At 68.2% G+C, this 18,875-nt stretch overlaps 6 protein-coding genes across 6 annotated transcripts; 2 read left to right on the forward strand and 4 right to left on the reverse strand.

The window, feature by feature from the left end:
• Window positions 1-1,742: 1,742 nt before the first annotated feature.
• On the forward strand, window positions 1,743-2,842 carry EMIHUDRAFT_453359 (hypothetical protein). Its single transcript, XM_005759300.1, has one exon. It carries the CDS (start codon window positions 1,755-1,757, stop codon window positions 2,481-2,483), a length of 729 nt encoding a protein of 242 aa, XP_005759357.1. The 5' UTR covers window positions 1,743-1,754; the 3' UTR covers window positions 2,484-2,842.
• Window positions 2,843-6,808: 3,966 nt separating this feature from the next.
• EMIHUDRAFT_68600 (Spo0B-associated GTPase) lies at window positions 6,809-7,636 on the forward strand (the record flags this gene model as incomplete). The annotated part of the gene is made up of 2 exons (XM_005759301.1): window positions 6,809-7,135; window positions 7,178-7,636. Coding segments are annotated over 2 exons (786 nt in total), but the record flags the coding sequence as incomplete, so codon positions are not given.
• A 961-nt stretch (window positions 7,637-8,597) lies between these two features.
• On the reverse strand, window positions 8,598-9,294 carry EMIHUDRAFT_218642 (hypothetical protein; the record flags this gene model as incomplete). Its single annotated transcript, XM_005759302.1, has 2 exons — window positions 8,598-9,104; window positions 9,166-9,294. 2 exons carry the CDS (start codon window positions 9,292-9,294, stop codon window positions 8,598-8,600), a joined length of 636 nt encoding a protein of 211 aa, XP_005759359.1.
• Window positions 9,295-12,851: 3,557 nt separating this feature from the next.
• EMIHUDRAFT_438612 (hypothetical protein) lies at window positions 12,852-14,055 on the reverse strand. Its single transcript, XM_005759303.1, has 4 exons — window positions 13,984-14,055; window positions 13,567-13,908; window positions 13,386-13,498; window positions 12,852-13,310 (listed from the first exon to the last, which is right to left on the reverse strand). Exons 1-4 carry the CDS (start codon window positions 14,024-14,026, stop codon window positions 13,143-13,145), a joined length of 666 nt encoding a protein of 221 aa, XP_005759360.1. The 5' UTR covers window positions 14,027-14,055; the 3' UTR covers window positions 12,852-13,142.
• Window positions 14,056-14,236: 181 nt separating this feature from the next.
• On the reverse strand, window positions 14,237-15,115 carry EMIHUDRAFT_438616 (hypothetical protein; the record flags this gene model as incomplete). The annotated part of the gene is made up of 1 exon (XM_005759304.1): window positions 14,237-15,115. A coding segment is annotated over exon 1 (813 nt), but the record flags the coding sequence as incomplete, so codon positions are not given.
• Window positions 15,116-15,202: 87 nt separating this feature from the next.
• Window positions 15,203-16,857, reverse strand: EMIHUDRAFT_438618 (hypothetical protein). The gene has a single exon (XM_005759305.1). The coding sequence runs from the start codon at window positions 16,736-16,738 to the stop codon at window positions 15,293-15,295; it is 1,446 nt and encodes a 481-aa protein (XP_005759362.1). The 5' UTR covers window positions 16,739-16,857; the 3' UTR covers window positions 15,203-15,292.
• Between the last annotated feature and the right edge of the window lie 2,018 nt (window positions 16,858-18,875).

Genomic DNA, 18,875 nt, shown 5'->3' on the forward strand with positions numbered 1-18,875 from the left:
GCCCCCCCCCCCCCCCCCCCGGGGGGAGTTGGCAACGGTCGGCATGGAGTGCTGGGTTTGCCCGGAGCCAGCCGAGTACGTTTGCCCGTCGTGCCAACCTTCCGCGGACACCGTCATCTGCGGGCGCTGCTTTGACACCTTCGTCCGTGTGCGGGCAGCCAACCATCCGTTCAGTCCCCGCAACGAGGCAGCGGGCCGCCATTCGCGGGCGGCGCGCCGACCCCAGCCGGGCGACGCAGAGACCGTCATGGCGTCGCCGTGCGGACAGTGCAATCGATTTTGCCTGCGATCAGCTCTTCGACCGTACCCACTGCCGGCACCGCTGCACGCCGCGACCGTGCAGGTGCGCACCGCTCGCCCACGAAGAGCGTGCACCTAACTCACAAACCTAACATCGATCCATCCACTCGCCAGGCGGGAGAAGAGGCGGCGTCGCCGCCGGGCGCGGGCGCGGGCGAGCCAGCGCCGGCCGCACCAGCGCCGGCCGCCGCAGCGAGCGCGCCATGCGGCGGCGGCGGCGGCTGCTCGCCAGCCCCCGCCGACGCCTCGGGCGCCTCTCCTCCGGCACCCGCCGACGCCTCGGGCGCCTCTCCTCCGGCACCGGGGGGAGAGGCGGAGACGGCGGTGGGAGACGAGGCGGGGTCGCCGCCGGGCGCGGGCGCGGGCGCGGGCGAGCCGGCGCCGGCCGCACGAGCGCGGCCGGCCGCTGCAGCGCGCGCGCCATGCGGCGGCGGCGGCTTGGCGGGGGGCGCTGCCTCGGCCGTACCTCCGTCGCCGGGGGGCGGGGCTGGGGGATGCTCGGCGGGCGAGGGCGGCCCGCCGGGGCCACTCGGCAAGGCGCGCTCTGCGGTAGTCGGGGCATGGACATGGTTGACGGCAAGGAAGCGGAGCCGCGGGCCGGAGGAGGAGGAGCAGCCGCCGCCCAAGAGGCTGGCGGGCAACGGCGTCGGGGCCGGGCCGTCGGCGCTCCCGGCCCCGGAGCTCGCGCCGCGCCCGGCGCCGGCGCCGCCGCTGGGAGAGCCGCCGCAGGCGGTGATGGTAGTCCCGCCGAGGGCGGCGGTCTGGCCGCCGCAGCCGTCCGGCGTGGGGCTCGAGGCGGTGCGGCTCGCGGGGGCGGAGGGGGCGGCCTTGATCCTGTCGTTCTACACGAAGACGGGCTACAAGGGCGTCGGCCGCGGCGAGTACGTGGACGGCACGCCGTTCTACGAGGTGCGCGGCTGCAGCATCAGCGGTCGCAAGTACATAAGCCCCGAGCACGCTGCTCTCGCCCGCTGGCGAGCCATCTTCTCGTCGCACCTGCAGCTGCCTGAGGCGGGGCGAAGCTCGAGGCCGCGCGGGGGCGACCGCTGTGCGGGCTCCTCGCGACAGGTGGCTGCGGTGGCGGCGGAGGCGGAGGGGCTGCGGCTGCACCTCTCGAGCAGCAGCAGCACCGGCTACAAGGGCGTCACCAAGGTCTCCGGCGTCACCAAGCGCTTCCAGGCGGTGCACTATGTGGGCAAGTTGCGGGTCTACATCGGCTCCTTCGACACGGCGGTGGAGGCGGCGGTGGCGTACGCGCGGGCGGTAGGCGAGTGGGTGGAGCGGCGTGGCGTGGAGCTCCGAGATAGCGCGAGATCGCCCGAGATCGCGCGGTTCTGCAGCACCTCGGCACTCGGCGAGTTGGATGGGTGGGGAGCGTCCTAAGTCGTGTGAAGATCTGAGGATATCGACCTAAGCCCGAGCCTGCCGCACGGACTTCCGTCTTGTTACTGCCGATGCTCGCACACTCTCTTGCCGCACGCGACGGCGGTGAAGCCCTTCTTCTGCGTCTGTTGGACGCCACCCCATCAGCGCTCTGGGCAACCGACAGCGACGGAAACACCCTTCTCCACCACGCATTCCGATACGACCGGCGGGCCCTGGCCGCCGAACTGGTGAAGCGAGGGCTCGACCCGTGGAGCGCTAACAACGCGGGGCTGCGGCCGGTGGACTTTCCCCGCGCGCTCGAGGGCCTACCCGTCGGCCCGCTGGACGCGCCGAGCAGCGCATCGCTGGACGCGCCGAGCGAACCGCGCACGGAGGCGGGAGGCGCGCGCCCCACCTACAGAGGGGCAGCTCCCGCCTCTCTGCCCGCGCGGGCGACGGAGGAGGATGGCACGCAGGCCGAGGAGGTCCCGTGGTGCCTCCTGAACAGCCCCGACGACGTTGTGATTGAGATCATGAAGCACTTGCCGCTTCGCTCTGTGTTGTCGCTGTTCGAGGCTTCACATCGCTTCCGCCGGCTGAGCGGCTCCGCCCTGCTGTGGGAGCATCTTTGCTGGGCGCACCTCAAGCTGACGCAGGGGCGGCGGAGCTGCCTCGCTTCGTGGCGCGAGGCGTACGTCGAGCACGTCATCATGCAGAGCGGCGTCAAGCTGCTGCGCGACCAGCGCGAGGAGGCAAAGGGGCGCGGCGAGCACGTGCGCCGGCACATGAGCTCCTCCATCGCCGAGCTGCTCACGTGAAGCCGCCGCTGTCGCGCCCGCCCACCCCGCGTGCGATACACACGCGGGCCACCTGTACACCTGCACACTTCTGTCCATGTCTGTCATCTTCCCTCTCCATGTGTTACGTCGTTGGAGATCCGTGTCCTCTTCCCTTGCGCTGACCGCGCGAGTGCTTTGGGGATTTGTCAGTGGCGCACTGGTGCCGTGCCCATCGTGATTCTTCGCGTCAGTGTTGTGTGACTCGTGCACGCGACTCGCCTCTCGCGCGAGGCGCGTCTCCGTCTGCGGTGCGCGATAGAGTACCCCACGCGTCGTCGTCGACACCATGTGTCGGTAAAGAGTTAGGCGACTGAGTAAATATGCATATAGTACGGCTCTCTCGTTGCCCGTCGGCCTTGTGCGTGTCGCGAGGTGCGTCGTGTATAGTATCAGTAAAGTTTGCCCGGCGCCATGTTTCTCGTGTCTTTTTCGCACGAAAAAAAAGCCGCGAAACGGAACGTGAAAACATACAACCCAAAGGAGGGATGCGGATGGGAGGACGGCACGCCGCCACCACGGGGATTTCACGGGAAGGAAGGTGCGTCTTTCGCACGACACTGGGCTCGGCGTGCGGAAGTTCTTCTTAGTTAATCTGATTATCTGTGCGTAGGGTAAAATTCCGTTCTGCGTTCCCACCGATTGAACCAAACACGTGGCGCGCTGAGCCTGAGGCCCCGACGAGGTAAGCCCTACCCATCTCCCCACTACTGCGCCGTGGGCGTGGCGTGCATTCGCCAGATCTAGCATTTATCAGCCAGCCCTCACTGCCGCCGCCGCCGCCGCCGCCGCCGCGCCGCCGTGCCGTGCCGTGCCGCCCAACTTGCGTGCAACTCTCGTCGCCACCGTCTCTGCCGTCTCCGTCGCCCGGCCACAGCCTGCAGCACAGCCTGCTCGACGGTCTGGCACGTGGTAGGAGCGCGTGGCTTGCGTCGCGCGACGGTCTCAGACCTAGACCCTATATTCCAGGATGGCATTCTTCGAAATGGGCGCCGCAGCGGCCCGTAGCGGCGCTCCCTGCGTGCCCCCGGCCACCCCGGGGCCATGGGACACCCCCCCGGCCATCGGGGATGCTTCATCCATTACCCCATTTACACGGGCTGTGTTGCGGCGCGCCTCGAGACGCGCAGCGCAGCGGCCGCAGCGCGCAGACCACAAAACAGATCAGAAGACGGCCGTGGCGACACCCGCTCTGGCGACAGCCCCGCAAAAGGCACTCGCTCGCCGGCAAGGACTACGGGTAGCACAGGCGGCAGCAGAGGTGGCGGTCCGGGTCGCAGCGCGCGTAGCACAAGTCGGCCCCAGCGTCACGGGCGTCGGGCCAGGAGCCGGCTCCACGAGATCGACGAAGAGGACGAAGAGGAGGAAGACTACTCGAACTTGGACGAGGACTCGGGCGAGGAGCAGGACTCGGAGACCGGCCAGGGAAGCGACGACCATGACTAGTTGGCCCAGTCGCGCGCCAGTCAGCCGACACGGCTGCGCGGCACAGGTTCGTACCGTTGGCCCAGCCAATTGCCGCCGATGAGGCTGTCTGTCGGGCGATATCTTGCTCTCGCCCACGCCGCCGCCGCCCTCCACCTCGCCCCACGCCGCCGCCGCCGCCGCTCACGCCGCCGCCGCCCTCCGCCTTGATGCCACTGCCATCGCCGCCGCCCTCGCTCGCCCTCCCGCCTCCCCCCACTCCCATCGCCATTCCCGCCTCCGCTGCCCCTCCCGCCGCCACCCTACTCGAGTATCCTTCACCGCACCTTGCCTCCGCCCTATTCCAATCCGCCGCCTCCCGCCGTCCCATAGCTAGCGTTCTCCGCCCGTCCCCTTGGCACCCACTCGAGGAGGGAAGAACAGGGAAAACGCTGGGGGCGGAGGTCGGAGCTGACGAGGGCGACGAGACGCTGGGGGCGGAGGTCGGAGCTGACGAGGGCGACGAGACGCTGGGGGCGGAGGTCGGAGCTGACGAGGGCGGCGGAGGGGCAGGCGGCGGCGGTGCCGGAGGCGGCGGCGTGGGAGGGGGCGGGGCTGGCGGCGGCGTGGAGGGAATTGGGAGCGGTGAGGGCGACAGCGACGGCGGCGGCGGCGAGGGCGGCGAGGCGGGAGGCAAAGAGGGTGGCGAGGCGGGAGGTAAAGACGGCGGCGAGGCGGGCGGCGACGAGGGTGGCGAGGCGGGAGGTGACGAGGGCGGCGAGACGGGAGGTGACGCGGGCGGCGAGGCGGGCGGCGACGCGGGCGGCGACGCGGGAGGCGATGAGGGCGGCGAGGCGGGAGGTAAAGACGGCGGCGAGGCGGGCGGCGACGCGGGCGGCGAGGCGGGAGGTGACGAGGGCGGCGAGACGGGAGGTGACGCGGGCGGCGAGGCGGGAGGCGACGCGGGCGGCGACGCGGGAGGCGTCGAGGGCGGCGAGGCAGGAGGTGACGAGGGCGACGAGACGCTGGGGGCGGAGGTCGGAGCTGACGAGGGCGACGAGGAGGGAAGAACAGGGAAAACGCTGGGGGCGGAGGTCGGAGCTGACGAGGGCGACGAGACGCTGGGGGCGGAGGTCGGAGCTGACGAGGGCGGCGGAGGGGCAGGCGGCGGCGGTGCCGGAGGCGGCGGCGTGGGAGGGGGCGGGGCTGGCGGCGGCGTGGAGGGAATTGGGGGCGGTGAGGGCGACAGCGACGGCGGCGGCGGCGAGGGCGGCGAGGCGGGAGGCAAAGAGGGTGGCGAGGCGGGAGGTAAAGACGGCGGCGAGGCGGGCGGCGACGAGGGTGGCGAGGCGGGAGGTGACGAGGGCGGCGAGACGGGAGGTGACGCGGGCGGCGAGGCGGGCGGCGACGCGGGCGGCGAGGCGGGAGGCGATGAGGGCGGCGAGGCGGGAGGTGACGCGGGCGGCGAGGCGGGCGGCGACGCGGGCGGCGAGGCGGGAGGTAAAGAGGGCGGTGAGGCCGGTGGCAAATAGGGCGGCGAGGCGGGAGGCGACGCGGGCGGCGACGCAGGAGGCAGCGCGGGCGGCGAGGCAGGAGGTGACGAGGGCGGCGAGGCGGGAGGTAAAGACGGCGGCGAGGCGGGAGGCGACGCGGGCGGCGAGGCGGGAGGCGACGCAGGCGGCGACGCTGGTGGCAACGAGGGGGGCGAGGCGGGAGGCGTCGAGGGCGGCGAGGCAGTGGGTGACGCTGTCGACGTCGACGTCGGGGAGGATGAAGGAGCCGCGGTGGGCGCGACGCTCGGCGATGAGGAGGGCAGACTGGTCGGGACAGCGCTCGGGGACGAGGAAGGCAGACTCGTCGGAGTCGCGCTCGGCGAAGCCGAAGGTGCGGAGCTCGGGGTGGCGCTAGGAAACGAAGAGGGAGCGGCGCTTGGTGCGGTGGAGGGGGAGGAGCTCGGCGTCGCGGACGGCGCGAGCGTAGGAGTTGAAGTCGGAGCCTACGGGAAGGTAGCCGACGGTCAGGGACGGTTCAGGTGACAGCTTGGACCTTGCTGAGAGCGCCGAAGACGGTGCGGAGCTTGGAGAGCTGCTAGGGGTTGAGGAAGGGCTGGCGCTCGGCGACGAGGAGGGCGAGCTAGTCGGCGAGGAAGAATGAACTGACGTCGGAGCCTACGGGAAGAGAACCGGCGGTCAGGGACAGTCCTCTCGGCAGCTTCCACCTGGCGGCAGAGCGCCGAAGAGGGGGAAGCGCTGGGAGAGCTGCTTGGCGCTGAAGAGGGACTGACGCTTGGCGACGCGGAGGGTGAGGAGCTCGGCGACGCGGACGGCGCAAGCGTGGGAACAGACGTCGGAGCCTACGGGAAGACACTCGATGGTCACAGAGTCCCGGTGGCAGCTCTGACCGAACGGTAGAGCGCCGAGGACGGGGCTGAGCTGGGGGTGCTGGTAGGTGACACCGTCGGCGAGGCTGTGGGGCTGGCGGTCGGTGACGCCGTCGGCGAGGCTGTGATCCAGGTAGGTGATGCCGTCGGCGAGGCTGTGGGGCTGGCGCTCGGCGACGAGGAGGGCGAGCTAGTCGGCGAGGAAGAATGAACTGACGTCGGAGCCTCCGTGGCCATAGTCCCGCCAGGGTGTTCACCGCTATGTCCTTGGCCAGGTTGGTTGCCGGGTCCATCGTTCCGCACCCTCCCAGGTCTAGCGGGAGCAGCACCACCTCCATCGCCGCCGAGCGCTGGGCCGTGAGCGGGGTGGGGGCTAGCCGGAGGGCACGCAACGCCAGGGCCCCATTTTCTCAACGTGGCGGTGAGTTGCGGAGGGAGGAGGTGGAGGCGCTCGCGACCCGCTACCCGGCCACCACTGTCCACAGGCGATAAACAGGACTGCCGCGCACAACATACTACATACATGGCGCGGCGCAAGCACCGGCATTCGGTCGCGCGATTTGTCGACCGCGTGCGCATTTTCGCGGCGGGTGGACACGGCGGCAACGGGTGCGCCAGCTTCTTCCGTGACACCCGCGTCGAGCGCGGGCCGCCCGACGGCGGCAGTGGCGGCGGCGGTGGCAGTGTGTTTGTGCGCGCCAGCGGCGGCGTGGGTGACCTGTCTCTTGGGCGGCACTCCTTCCGCGCCGGGCCAGGGGCGCATGGCTCGAGCAGTCAGATGAACGGCAGGCGTGGCGCCGACGTGTACATCGAGGTGCCGTGCGGCACAGCCGTCGAGCGTCTCGGCAGGGTGACACGCTCCGTTGTGCCGGCGCTCCATCCGGCCGACGAGACGGTCACGTTGCTGGCGAACCTGATCTACGAGGGCGACGAAGTGGTGATCGCCGCTGGAGGCGCCGGCGGCCGTGGCAACGTGACGCTTCGGTCGGGCCGGCTGCAGAGCTCGAGGCTCGCCGAGGATGGCTTGCCGGGTGAGCAGACGACGCTTGCGCTCACGCTCAAGACGGTAGCGGACGTCGGCCTAGTTGGCTTCCCGAACGCGGGTAAGTCGTCGCTGCTCGCGGCAATCTCTCGCGCCACGCCGCAAGTCGCCGAGTACCCGTTCACCACGCTGCACCCGCAGCTCGGCTCGGTGACCGCGCCTGCGTCGCCGTGGGCGGAGTTTAGCGTAGCAGACATCCCCGGCCTGGTCGAGGGTGCGTTCGAGAACCGAGGGCTCGGCCACTCCTTTCTCTCACACATCGAGCGCACCTCCCTGCTCTGCTACGTCCTCGACCTCGCCTGCGCCGAGCGCCACCCGGCGGTGCAGCTCGCACTGCTGCAAGAGGCGCGCCACCCCTGCTCGGCTACTGCCTCTCGCCCGACGGCGTCTGCCTCCTCTCGCCGTCTCGGCGAGAGCCGGACGCGCGGCTCCACGCGGCTCCACGCGCCCCTCCCCCCTCGCCCCCAGGAGCTCGATCGCTACCTGCCAGGCCTCGCGGCGAGACCGTGCATCATCGCCGCAAACAAGGCGGACGCCTCCGCCGCCGCCGCGTCGCGCCTCGCGGAGCTCCGAAGCGAAGTGGCCCACCGGCGCGCGCGCGGCGAGCTCGCGGGCCTGGTGACGCCGGCCGGCCCGGCAACCTCGCACGTGCTGCCCGTATCGGCGCTTCGGCGGGAGAACCTCGCGCGGCTAGTGGGGCGCATGGCGGACGGCCTCGACGCGGCGCACCGGCTTGCGGCAGAGGCGGACGCAGCGGCAGCGGCGGCGGCGGAGGCGGCGGCGGAGGCTGCGGCAGAGGCGGAGGCGGAGGCGGCGGCGGAGGCGGAGGCGGGGAGAGAATGGCGGGAGGCGCTGATGGCGGCGAGGGCAGCGGAAGAGGGCGGCGCAAAGGAGAGCGGAGGGAGGAACGAAAGGCGAGCGAAACGGAGGCGGCGCAGGGGCACGAGGCCACCGTACGAGCATGAGCGTGTGCGGGAGATCTTGCGAGCGGGGACTCGGCAGTCCCCAATGTAGAGCGCGCGCTGTTGGCGCGGGCCGTTTGGGGTGGGCCGGCCGCTATTGGGAGCGGGCGGCTGGCGGCTGGCGGGTGCGGGCGGTGGGGGGGGGGGTGCCGGGGGGGCGCCACAGCTTCCGCCAGCGCCACGCCACGCACACGCGCGTACGAAAAAACGAAAATAAAAAATCATTGTCCTAAAATAACCCTGCCCATTTCGCCACCACGAATCGGAACGTCAATCGCAACTCCTCTACCCATTCTCAGCACCGCCGATCAGGGTTGACGCTGTGCCACAAGCAACCGCATGTCGAAGCCCGCCTCCTCGGCCACCATCGATTTGAGCGGAACAATGCGTGAGGGCCCGGTGCCAGCCTCGCTCCGCGAACAGGACACCCAGCGCTGGCACAGCTCCTCCGAAGGGGCGTGCACGGTGTGCACCTCGAGGCTGAAGCTCAGCTCCTCCGGCGCGAGTGGCGTGAGTTGCTGCTCGCAGACGCAAACCCGCACGAGGAAGCCGCGCAGCTGCTCCAGGAGCTTGTGCACGCCGGAAATCGCAGCGGGCGCTCCACTCAGCTCGAGGACAAACGTCTCGAGCACATTCGGTACCACGAGCACATCCGACGGAGCGGCGGAAGATTGCGCGAGTGGTGCGCCCAGGACAAGGATGGCCAGCCTCTCTGCCTCTCCACGGCGCAGGAGATCGGCAAGGTCGCGCACGGCACCATCGATGTAGGCGCAAAGCTCTGGGTGCCGCGACCTGAGTGCGAAATTATCCGGGCCCTGAGAGGCATGGGGGCGCTGGGATATAATGTGTTGGCGGGGACAGCACTCGCCTGCGCACCGCGACACCGAGGTGGCGGCGGGCTTCAAAGGTCTCCTCGGGGTAGACCTTGCGAGCGAAGAGCACCTGGTGGATGAGCACTTGCACAAAATCGAGCAGCGTTTGCTGCACCTCGGCGCTCGAGGCCATACACGGGCGGCGGTGTGCTCTACTGCTCTTCTGCTCAGCCACAAAGAAGGGTCCCGCACTTTCTTTCAGACTTTTCAGAATTCTCATCCGGGCAAGTTTCGCGCGTCCCCACGATGGTGGCTGCCCTTGGCGGCTGCCACCGTGGGAGCCGACCTGGAGATCCTCAGCGGCTGCAGCCGCCCGCGGCCGCTGCCGAAGGCACCAGTCGCACGGACTTCAGCTCGGTACAAAGTCCAAGCGGTGCATGTGGGCCCCCGACCCGCGCTCGCTCGACGCGGTGCGCGACCGCACGGATGTCAAGGGCACGCCGGACTCCGCAGACGGCGTCCTTCGCGGTATTCGCGTGCTCGGGGCGTACCTCGGGGACAAGGCGTGGTGCCGTGACAAACTCGTCAAGCGCGTCCGCAAGGCGCTGGAGCCGCTCTCGGGCATCATGGCGCTGCGCGACACCAAAACGATCCACACCGCGCAGCAGCTCGCCCAGGTGCTCCTCCGCTTCTGCAGCAACACCACGCTCACCTTCTTCCTTCGCACTATGCCGCCGTCGGTAACCCAGGACGCCGCGCGCGAGCACGACCGCCTGATGGAGGAGGCGCTCTACACCCTCGTGGGTGGCGCGCGGGTCGGACGCAACAGCCCACGGTGGCGGGTCGCTGTTCAGCAGGCCCGACTTCCGGTCAGGATGGGCGGTATGGGCCTGACCAGTGCCATGGACATCCGTGAGGCAGCGTGGGTCGGCACGTGGGCCCTCGTCACGCGGCCGATACGCGAGCTGCACGAGCCATTCCGCGACCTCGATGTGGCCCTCGCGCCGGGAGAGCGCTTCGACGAGCTTCGGGAGGCTCACAAACGCCTCCGCGCCGTTCGCGACGCGGTCGGCAAGACGTGGCGCGAGTGGGACGGGCGCACGCTATACCAAGACGTCGTCGGGCCCTTCCAGGAGACCAAGGCGGTGGGACGGCGCCGCTACCACCCGCCCAAGCTTACGCCGGCGGCGGAGCTGCTCGATCTTTCGGAGTTCTCGTCTACCAGCGAGTTCTTACAGCAGGCGCAGCGGCGGTACACCGTCGGCGTACACCATCGCAACTGGCTCGCCCTCGCCGACGCCTTCGTCAGCGAGGCATCCCGGCAGGGCGGCCGCTACAAGACTGGCAGGTGCAAGAACCACAAGTGCTGGCGCGAGGCGATTCGGTTCGTCGCAGTCAGCCAGGAGGGGGCTGGCGCCTGGGCCGCACCGTCCAGCACAGGCTTCTCGCCCGCGTGCGCTCCCCGCGTCGCGCATTTCACGCATGTGCGGCCAGCGCATGCGGGCAACGGACGGCACAGAGGGGCGAGTTGTGCAGGCGGCGGACCCGCACAGGTGCCGGCTGCAGCTGAGCGATTATCGCCTCTCGACGCGATCATACCGGCCCGAGGACCTCCGGGCGACTGCCTTTGATCCCCAAGATATCATCCTGAACGGCGCGCCGGCAGACCTGCACGGAGAAGTCGTGCGCGTGTGGTGGCAGGACGAGGACCGGGGCGGCAGTTGGTTCACCGCCGTGCTGGGGCCGCCGCGGGTGCATCGCCAGCACGGTTGGTTCCTGCTCTCGTACGAGGACGACGGAGAAGAGGAGGAGATTTACATCGGCGTGGGGCCCAATGGGAGGTGCCTCGTCTTTCGCACCGACGGGGAGGAGCGAGAGCCGTCTCGAGCACCAGCGGGTGTGTGAAACTATCTCAGCGGGACCCTCCAATGCTAGGAGCTGCGGCTGGGGAGGGACGTCGAGCTGGCCGACGAGCTGCTCGCCAATGCCGTTCGGCTCTTGTATCACGAGGCGTCTGCCAAGGCTCCGCTGAGCTCCGCGCTCTCCAGCGCGCGCGGCGAGATTGCGGATCTGCGCAAACAGCTGGCGGCTTCGCAACGACAGCTCGCCGAGCACGGCCTCGTGAGCGCCGCGGCACCTGCCGCAGACGCGACGCGCAGAGGTGGGACACAGGAGGGCGGGCCGCACGAAGTGGAGGAGCTCGATGGCTACCTGATCGAGTCGCAGTCGGCGCCGCCGAGGTCTTGCGGCGCCGCCCGCGCGGATTCGGATCCTGGCGCGTCGGGGTCCGAGCGCGAGCAGGCAACCACGATGCGCAGCCTGATTCTGGCCGCTCTCAAAGCCGGCCACACTGTGCGTGACGACATCTACGCCTTCATCGAGGCCTCCCCCGCCGCAGCGTCGTACGGCAATTTGCGGAAGAGCGTTGTCACCGCTTTGGGCCGCGAAAAGATTCGAACGACCCCGCTGTGGACGCAGATCGGCTCGACCAACGTCTACCGCATCGGAGAGGCGGCCGACGGCGCTGCGGCCGGGCATGACGTTCTCAAAGGTGGCTCTGACGCGGTGCCGGTGCTGGCAAAGGAGGACGACGAGGCTGGCGAGGTCTGGCAGGCGAGAGGACACAAGTTTGTCGGCAGGAAGGTCGTGCGGTCTTTCGAGGGAGCTGCGGTGCACGGCAAAATCACGCTATGGCTGCCGGCCACCGACGAGGATGCTGCCCTCTTCCACTGCGTGCACGAGGACGGTGACGAGGAGGATCTGGAGGAGTGCGAGGCGGAGCAGGCCATCGCGGCGCATGTCGAAGAGGTCGTGAAGCGCCAGGCCGCTTACGCGGCGAAGCGTCAGAAAGTGGTGGGGGGGCGACGGACTCTGCCGCCTGCTCCGCAGGACAGCTCGGAGCAGCAGCAGCCGCAGCAGCAGCAGCCGCAGCAGCAGCAGCAGCAGCAGCAGCAGCAGCAACAGCAGCAGCAGCAGCAGCAGCAGCAGCAGCAGCAGGCGTGTCCTGATGCGGACTGAGACCTCGACATCTCGAACGCGCTGCGCAGCGTGACCCCTTCTCGCTTCTGGGATCTTGCCCGTTTCTGCGGAGAGAAGATTTCTCAGGGCGGTCCGGCGGGGTTACGTGCAAGAGCTAGAGACCAGTCAACGGAGAGCTCAGAGAGACAGAGAGGTCCGCGCGCCGCGCGGAGGCCGGAGAGCGCGGAGGCGGGGGCGCGCGGGGAGAAGAGGCACGCACAGACGACGCCCCCGCTCGCACGCGGGGCTTTTTAGTTTTTTGATGGTGGTCCTTGGGCCGTCCCGTTTTGATCTCTCGGTCTGTGCACTGTGAGCGGCGCCCGCCCGCCGCCTCTGAGGGGGTCGGCCCCCCTAGTCTGAAAACAAAAACAAGCTCGAAAACTCCAAAACAGCCAAAATCAGCCTGCGAGAGAGGCACTGCCCGCGCCGCTCCCGCTGACCTCATGTGTGGCCCACGTGTGGCGGGGATGTGTGCCGACACCAATACTGATCTAAACCCTGGAAACCCTTGTTCAAAGCCGACCCTAATCGCCATCCTTCCTGCTCTCACCTGATGCTGCTGCCCCGCACCGCCTCCTTGGGCCCCCTTGGGCGTATTTTCTACTCCCACGGTGGGGTCCCCGGGGCCCCCGCGCCCCGGGCCCCTCTTGTTTTCTGTTTTCTGTTTTTCAAAACGCCCGCCCGCCCGCCACCCCGAGGCGGCTCGGCCCCCCACAGTGCACAGACCGGCGAGAGATCAAAACGGGAAATAAATAAATAAAAACGGTCAAACTCTGAGACGAGATATGGGATTTAGGTGGACATGATTGTGTGTCCCCGCGCGCCCTGCACCCCACGGTCTTGTGGTGTGAGGGATCTTCAATCCGTCCCCTCACTGACTGATCAAAACGGGACGGCCTTGGACACAATAAATTTATAGTGCATGATCAAGTGCATGATCGCTCTCGAGTATGGACTATGGACTTGACTATGGTGTATCGCGCGCAAGAGCGGCCGTTTTCCTTTTCGTTTTTGCTGCGTCCCTCAGAATAAACTTCGCCTGAGCGCTCGCGCGGAGGGAGGGAGTGCCCCAACGTTAAGGAGGCATGCGCCCAGCAGCACCACGCCGTAGACGGCCGAGACTGCAGCTACGATCGTCGCCATTGAGTCGAAGCCGTTGTGCGGCGCCCACTCGCACTCGCACGCAACTGCCTGCAGGGCGGGGAGCGCGCTTCTGGTTAGACGAGAGAGTCGGCACGGGGGCGGTCGACCCGCGGAGGGGCTGACCTCCCCGGCGCCAACGCCGGCCCCGTCGGCGTCACCCGAGCCTGCGTCGCAGCTGGCCAGGTCATGGCCGACGCAGAGCTGCGCGGTGCGGCTCGCCTCGTAGAGGAGCCCGCCTGTGCCGCACACGGTCTGCGGTGAGGCGGGGGCGGCGGTGCGCTCCGGGCTGAAGAGGGTAGGCGGCCGAGCAGCGGCCCAAATGCCCAACCGAGCGAGTAGGCCGCGTTCCACAGGCCCGAGGCGGAGGCGAGGGTCATCTTGTCGGGCGGGAGGAGCAGGACCATGTCTGGATAGACGGCGTTGTTGGAGAGGGCGGACCCAACTCCCTTGAGGCCCATCGCGACCATGACGGCCGACACAGAATTGAGCTCCGCCGGCGGCAGCGCCGAGAGCGGCGGCGCTCCTGGCCCCGTCCGAGGCAGCGCCGGCGCGAGGATCGCGAAGCTGAGCGCGAGGACGGCGAAGCCGGAAGCAGTAACCGCCTTGTACAAGCGCGACGAGGAGGGGAAGAGGTCGACGAGCCCGCCTAGCGCGACAGGGCGGGGGGTGAGGCGGGGTGAGGCGAGGCGGGGAGGCGCAGGCCGGGGCGGGCGGGCGTTGCCGATCGGGACCGAGCACAGGGTGTACACGACGGACGAGTACATGAAGACGAAGGAGACGAGTGAGGCCGAGGCGTAAAAGGGCGGCGCGCTCAGCCGGTACGAGAGCGTCGGGTCCAGCGTGGCGACCACGCCGCCCGACAGCATCGTCGAGCCCAGCCCCAGCAGCACCGACGCGCCGCAGAGTGGAGAAGCGCACACTGCGCCAGCCGACGCCCCTCTCCGCGCCTCGCCGGCGCCGCCGGCAGCGACGTCCTCGAGGCCGAGCTCAGCAGCGCCCGCCTTGGCCGTCGCCGGCGAGACGGGCTCGTCCGGCGCGTCCTCCCGCCCGCCCGCCCCCGGCGTGTCCTCGGCCCTTCCCTCCCCACCAGCGCCGTCGCTGCTGATGCCGCCGGCGGGCATGATAGCGCGGAGCGGCAAGACGAGCGCGAGCGAGGCGAGGGCGCAGACGAAGAAGGGGAAGCGGAAGCGCATGCCCATGCTCCCGTCCGCGGGCAGGTCGTAGAGCACGCCGCCCACCACCGGCCCTACCATGCACCCCACGCCGGAGATGGTGCCGATGGAGGCCATCACCGTGCCGAGCCGGTCTGGAAACTGCTGCGTGGCGAGGATGATGGCGGCGTTCTCCGCGACCGAGCCGAGCAGCCCGCTAAGCCAGTAGAAGCCCAGGAAGCCCCACTTGTACTGCGCCGTCTCGCCGCCCCACGCGTCCACCGCGTCGGGAGTGAGTCCGAACGCCAGCGTCAGCACCGACGTCAGCTGCAGCCCGAGTGAGATGGCCGTGCGCGTGCCGAGCCGCTGGACGATTTGCGGCGCAAACAGCGACGTCAGCGACATTCCCGCCGGGTACGCCGCGAAGATGAGCCCGTTGAAGCTGCCGCTGATGCCCCACGCCGTCGCGACGGGCGTGAAAAAGGCGGAAAGGAAGGTGGCGATGACATAGCGCAGGAAGAGAACGCTGTACACCCCGATGAGCAGCAGTCCGCGCGGAGGCTCTGCTGCCCGCTGCTCGTCTTCGTGCTGCTCGTCAGAGCGTTGCCCTCCGTCGAGGAGGTTGTCATCTGCCATGTATTAGCAGGACTGCCCCTCGGCCTGCGGGTTGACTAAGGTGGATCTTGCCATGAGCGGGAGGGTTCGCACCTCAATGAGGTAGGGTAGGGTACGCCCAGACCACCGCTTCAGTGGTCGTGAGTCGTGTCCTTCTGCGTTTTCGAGTTCGTTATTGATATTGCCATGATACATGAATCATTGTGTAGGTGGACTCTGATGTAGCCCCCCTTTTCCCCTCCCCTTTGCCCCCCCCTCCCCCCGCTACTGCAGCGGTGGCGGCCGCTCCTCGCTCTCCGCGTTGAGCTGCTCCTCGAGGTCCTCCCGCAGAAGCTCCTGCAGCGCGGTCGGCACCGATCCCGCGACCGCGGCGGCCCAATCCCGCGCTATCGCCTCCCGGTGCGCGAGCACGCGCGACGCCACCAGCGCCGGCTCGGTCATCCCCAGCCCGCCGCTGCTTAGCTGGCGCGGCTGCGGTGAGCTCGAGAGCAACTCGAGCACGAACAGGCCCGCGAGCTGGTGTCGCCGCGGCGACTCAAACCGCGGCAGCCACTCGTCGAGCTTCTCGCGCAGCCACTCCGCCGACGCCGCGTGCGAGTTCGACTCGTTCTGCTCCTCGTCCAAGTCGCGCAAGGCCGAGAGCGCCGCCTCGCGCGTGCACGCCCGCTGCAGCAGGTCGAGGTTGGACGCACGAAAGGGCGAGGATGCCTCCGAAAAGTCGGAGCTCCACTTGCCCGACGCGGCGCGCGTCGAGGCGTACAACGCCGGCGGCAGCGCGATTCGTGGGTCCATGCACAGTGCGTCGACCGTCACGTTGCCTGCCAAGTACTCGCCGAGGGGCGTGGAGGGCGCCACGTCCTGCCGCTCGCTGCAGTCGACGTCACGGGTGGCGAAGGCATCGCCACCGTTCTGGACGCCGCCCACGCCGCTCCCGTCGAAGGGGTCGGCCCTTCCGCCGCCGCCGTCGCCGCCGCCGCCGCTCCCGCACACGTCGCCCAAGTACAGGCTCTCCGACGACACGCTCAGCAGGTCGCTGCTCCACTCGAGGGCCAGCTGGCGGCAGATGGACATCAGCCCTTGCGCGACGCGGCGCGGCTCGACCACCTCGCTGTACTCCTTGTACTGCGGGCCCGACTGCTTGAGGTACGGGTTGGCCGCGCGCGAGGCCGACGCGGCTGCCCACGGCGCCTCGCTCGCGTCGCCCGCCGAACCTGCACCAGCAGCCGCCGCGGCGCTCGCGGCCGACCCCGCAGTGTCAGCCGCGTCAGCCGTGCCGATCTTGTAGCGTACCTCGTAGCGCTCCACCTTGCCTCGGAGCATGGTCTGCAGGTACTCGGTCCACGAGCAGCGCAGGCCATCGCTCAGGCCGCGGTAGAGCGGGTAGCCTGAGCTCTTGCGTCCTCCGGTGCGCTCCACTCTAAGGTGCGCGTGGCCGAGGAAGGACTCCAGCCACCGCGCGCGCATCTCATTCTTGAACTCGTTGTAGTAGGAGAGCTGCGCCTGGATCGCGCACTGCATGAGCAGCGAACACACCTTGGCAGGCAGCGGAGGCCCCTCATAGGGCATCTCGTTCTCGTCGTCGGTTGATGCCATCGTGACTGCCGCCGCTGGGCCGGAATGGGTCGGATGGAGCACGACGTGCCGGAACACGCCGGCACTGCTGTGCCAAGCCGCACTGTACAGCATCGCTGTGCTCAGAAGCGCGAGCATCGCTGCTCCCTTCCGCTGATCTTCGTGCCTCGCGTGACGGCACGAGGGGCGGGCCTCTGGCGCGACACCGGCCGGCAGCGGGCACGCAGGCTGATCGATCGACGCGCGGCTGGTTCGGCCTCCGAGACCTTGGAAAGGAGAAACGAAACGCCCGGCGGCGAATGCGCGCCCCCCCTAGCTAGGGGTCAGGGCTCTCTAGCCCGTAGCCCGATGCCGATCATCCGGCTCGCTGGGTGCGCTTCTTAGCTCCCCGGCCCTGGATGTGAGGTTACCGACTGCACTCCAAGTGCTGCAAGTGCTTTCTTCCGGGCCACTTTCTGTATACCCGAAAGAAAGAAAAGGGAGCTCGCGGGGGAGGTGACGAGTGAACTACAGGTAGTGGGGAAGGCAGCCTCGACTGCCATACAGACATGGATGCGAAACAACGACAAGACCAAGGCACGGGCAGAGGAACGAGAGAAGAATATAGGGTGGATAAAGCGCCTGTTCACGGCATGGAGGGTGAGCCACGCCGAACGTACCGAACGTAGAGCCGAGCGGAAGGAAGCGGGGGAAGACGACTCCGAGGAGGACGAACCAGTGGAAATCCCGTTGTCAGCCGTCACGATGCACCCGAAGGGGACCCCAGCGAGCGCCGGCATCATCCGTGAAGGCACAAGTGTTCGAAGAGAGAGTCGACCTGAGCAACGACATGACTGGGCGGCAAATGATCGCAGTGGGCATCAGAAGACTCGTCCTTGCGCGAGGAGAGCTCGATAGACTCGAGCGTCGAGGGGCCAGGATATGCAGCAAGGAGGGCGGAGCTGCGCCAAAAGGCGAAAGAAGCCGAGAGAACAAGGGAACGGCAGGCGGCGGCGGCGTCGCAGAACGAGGCAGAGGAGTCAGAGCGACGCGACAGAGGAAGAAGCGACAAGGGAGAGCACGACGAGAAGGGGGAGACCGCGAGGTGGCACGAAGGTTGCAGCGAGAATAGGAGAGAGACTGCGAAGAGAGATCGGAAGAGGCGGACGCCCAAGGGTGGGCGACACGGCTAGCGCACCGCACCCCTCTCCTTAAAATCCCTGTGTGGTGGCGGCGTGCCGTTCTCCCATCCCTCCCTTGGGTTGGCGGTTTTCTTTCTTTCTTTTTTCTGCAAATTCGACTCATAGCGGTGGTTGAGGCCGATTGCCTCAACTGTCGCAACCACGTGGTTGACAGAGGCCTCAACCCTCAACCAAGTGGTTGACAGACCCCTTCAACCCCTCAACTACCAACCACGCGGAATGGCTGTTCATCCCCCCCGCGCTGCCGCGCAAAGGTCTGACACACATTCTCTGTGACCATTCATTCATGTCGTCTTCTTTAGACGCCTGGATGCTGCATTTGACGCGCCATTTTTACGAGTACTTGCTGTGAATGGGAGGTGTGATTCAAAGCCCGGAGGAGCGCTGGAGCCGCCGCACATTGGTCATTGCTCGGTACCCCCCCTGCACATCTAAAGTCATCCCTGCTGCTGGGGGGGGGGGGTGACCCTATAGGTCTGACCCCCCCAGCAGCAAAACGCTGCTGCTGGGGGGGGGGGGGGGTCCCGACCCCCCCCAGCAGCAGAGGGCATTGGACCCAGCTCTCCCGGCTCCCGCCTCTTCGCCGCCGCCGCCCCCTCCGCCTCCCACCTCGGCTCGTGTTTTAGCGGTACGCTCGAGGCGGCTGTGTTCACCGCGCCTTCGAGCCCAATACGCACCTTCGTCGTGTCGAGTGCTGGCGTTTTACTAAAGACTTGTGACGCACTGACCATGATCCATGTGAGCCTATCTTGTACTACCACACTACAAGCCGTATAGTGCCACTCACTCGGGCGTCTCGGCTGACGTTGATCGATCAGCGTTGATTGATCTCTCTAGCCATCGCCCCCCCGCTCGATCCTCGGATCGCTCGCTCGTCGAAATCGATCAGGCTACGGAGCACTTGGAGCACTTGGAGTGCAGTCAGTAACCGCACATCCAGGGCCGGGGAGCTAAGAAGCGCATGCAGCTCACTTTTCCGGTTGCAAGATTCTTTTTTCGCCAGTTCGCACCTGTGTCGATAAATAAATAAATACAACGGACACGCCAAACGAGGGGTGGGAGAAGGACAGGGTCCCCACCTGCACAAGCAGGAT

The sequence above is a fragment of the Emiliania huxleyi genome, assembly GCF_000372725.1.
Source record: "Emiliania huxleyi CCMP1516 unplaced genomic scaffold EMIHUscaffold_80, whole genome shotgun sequence".
Taxonomy (NCBI): Eukaryota; Haptophyta; order Isochrysidales; family Noelaerhabdaceae; genus Emiliania; species Emiliania huxleyi.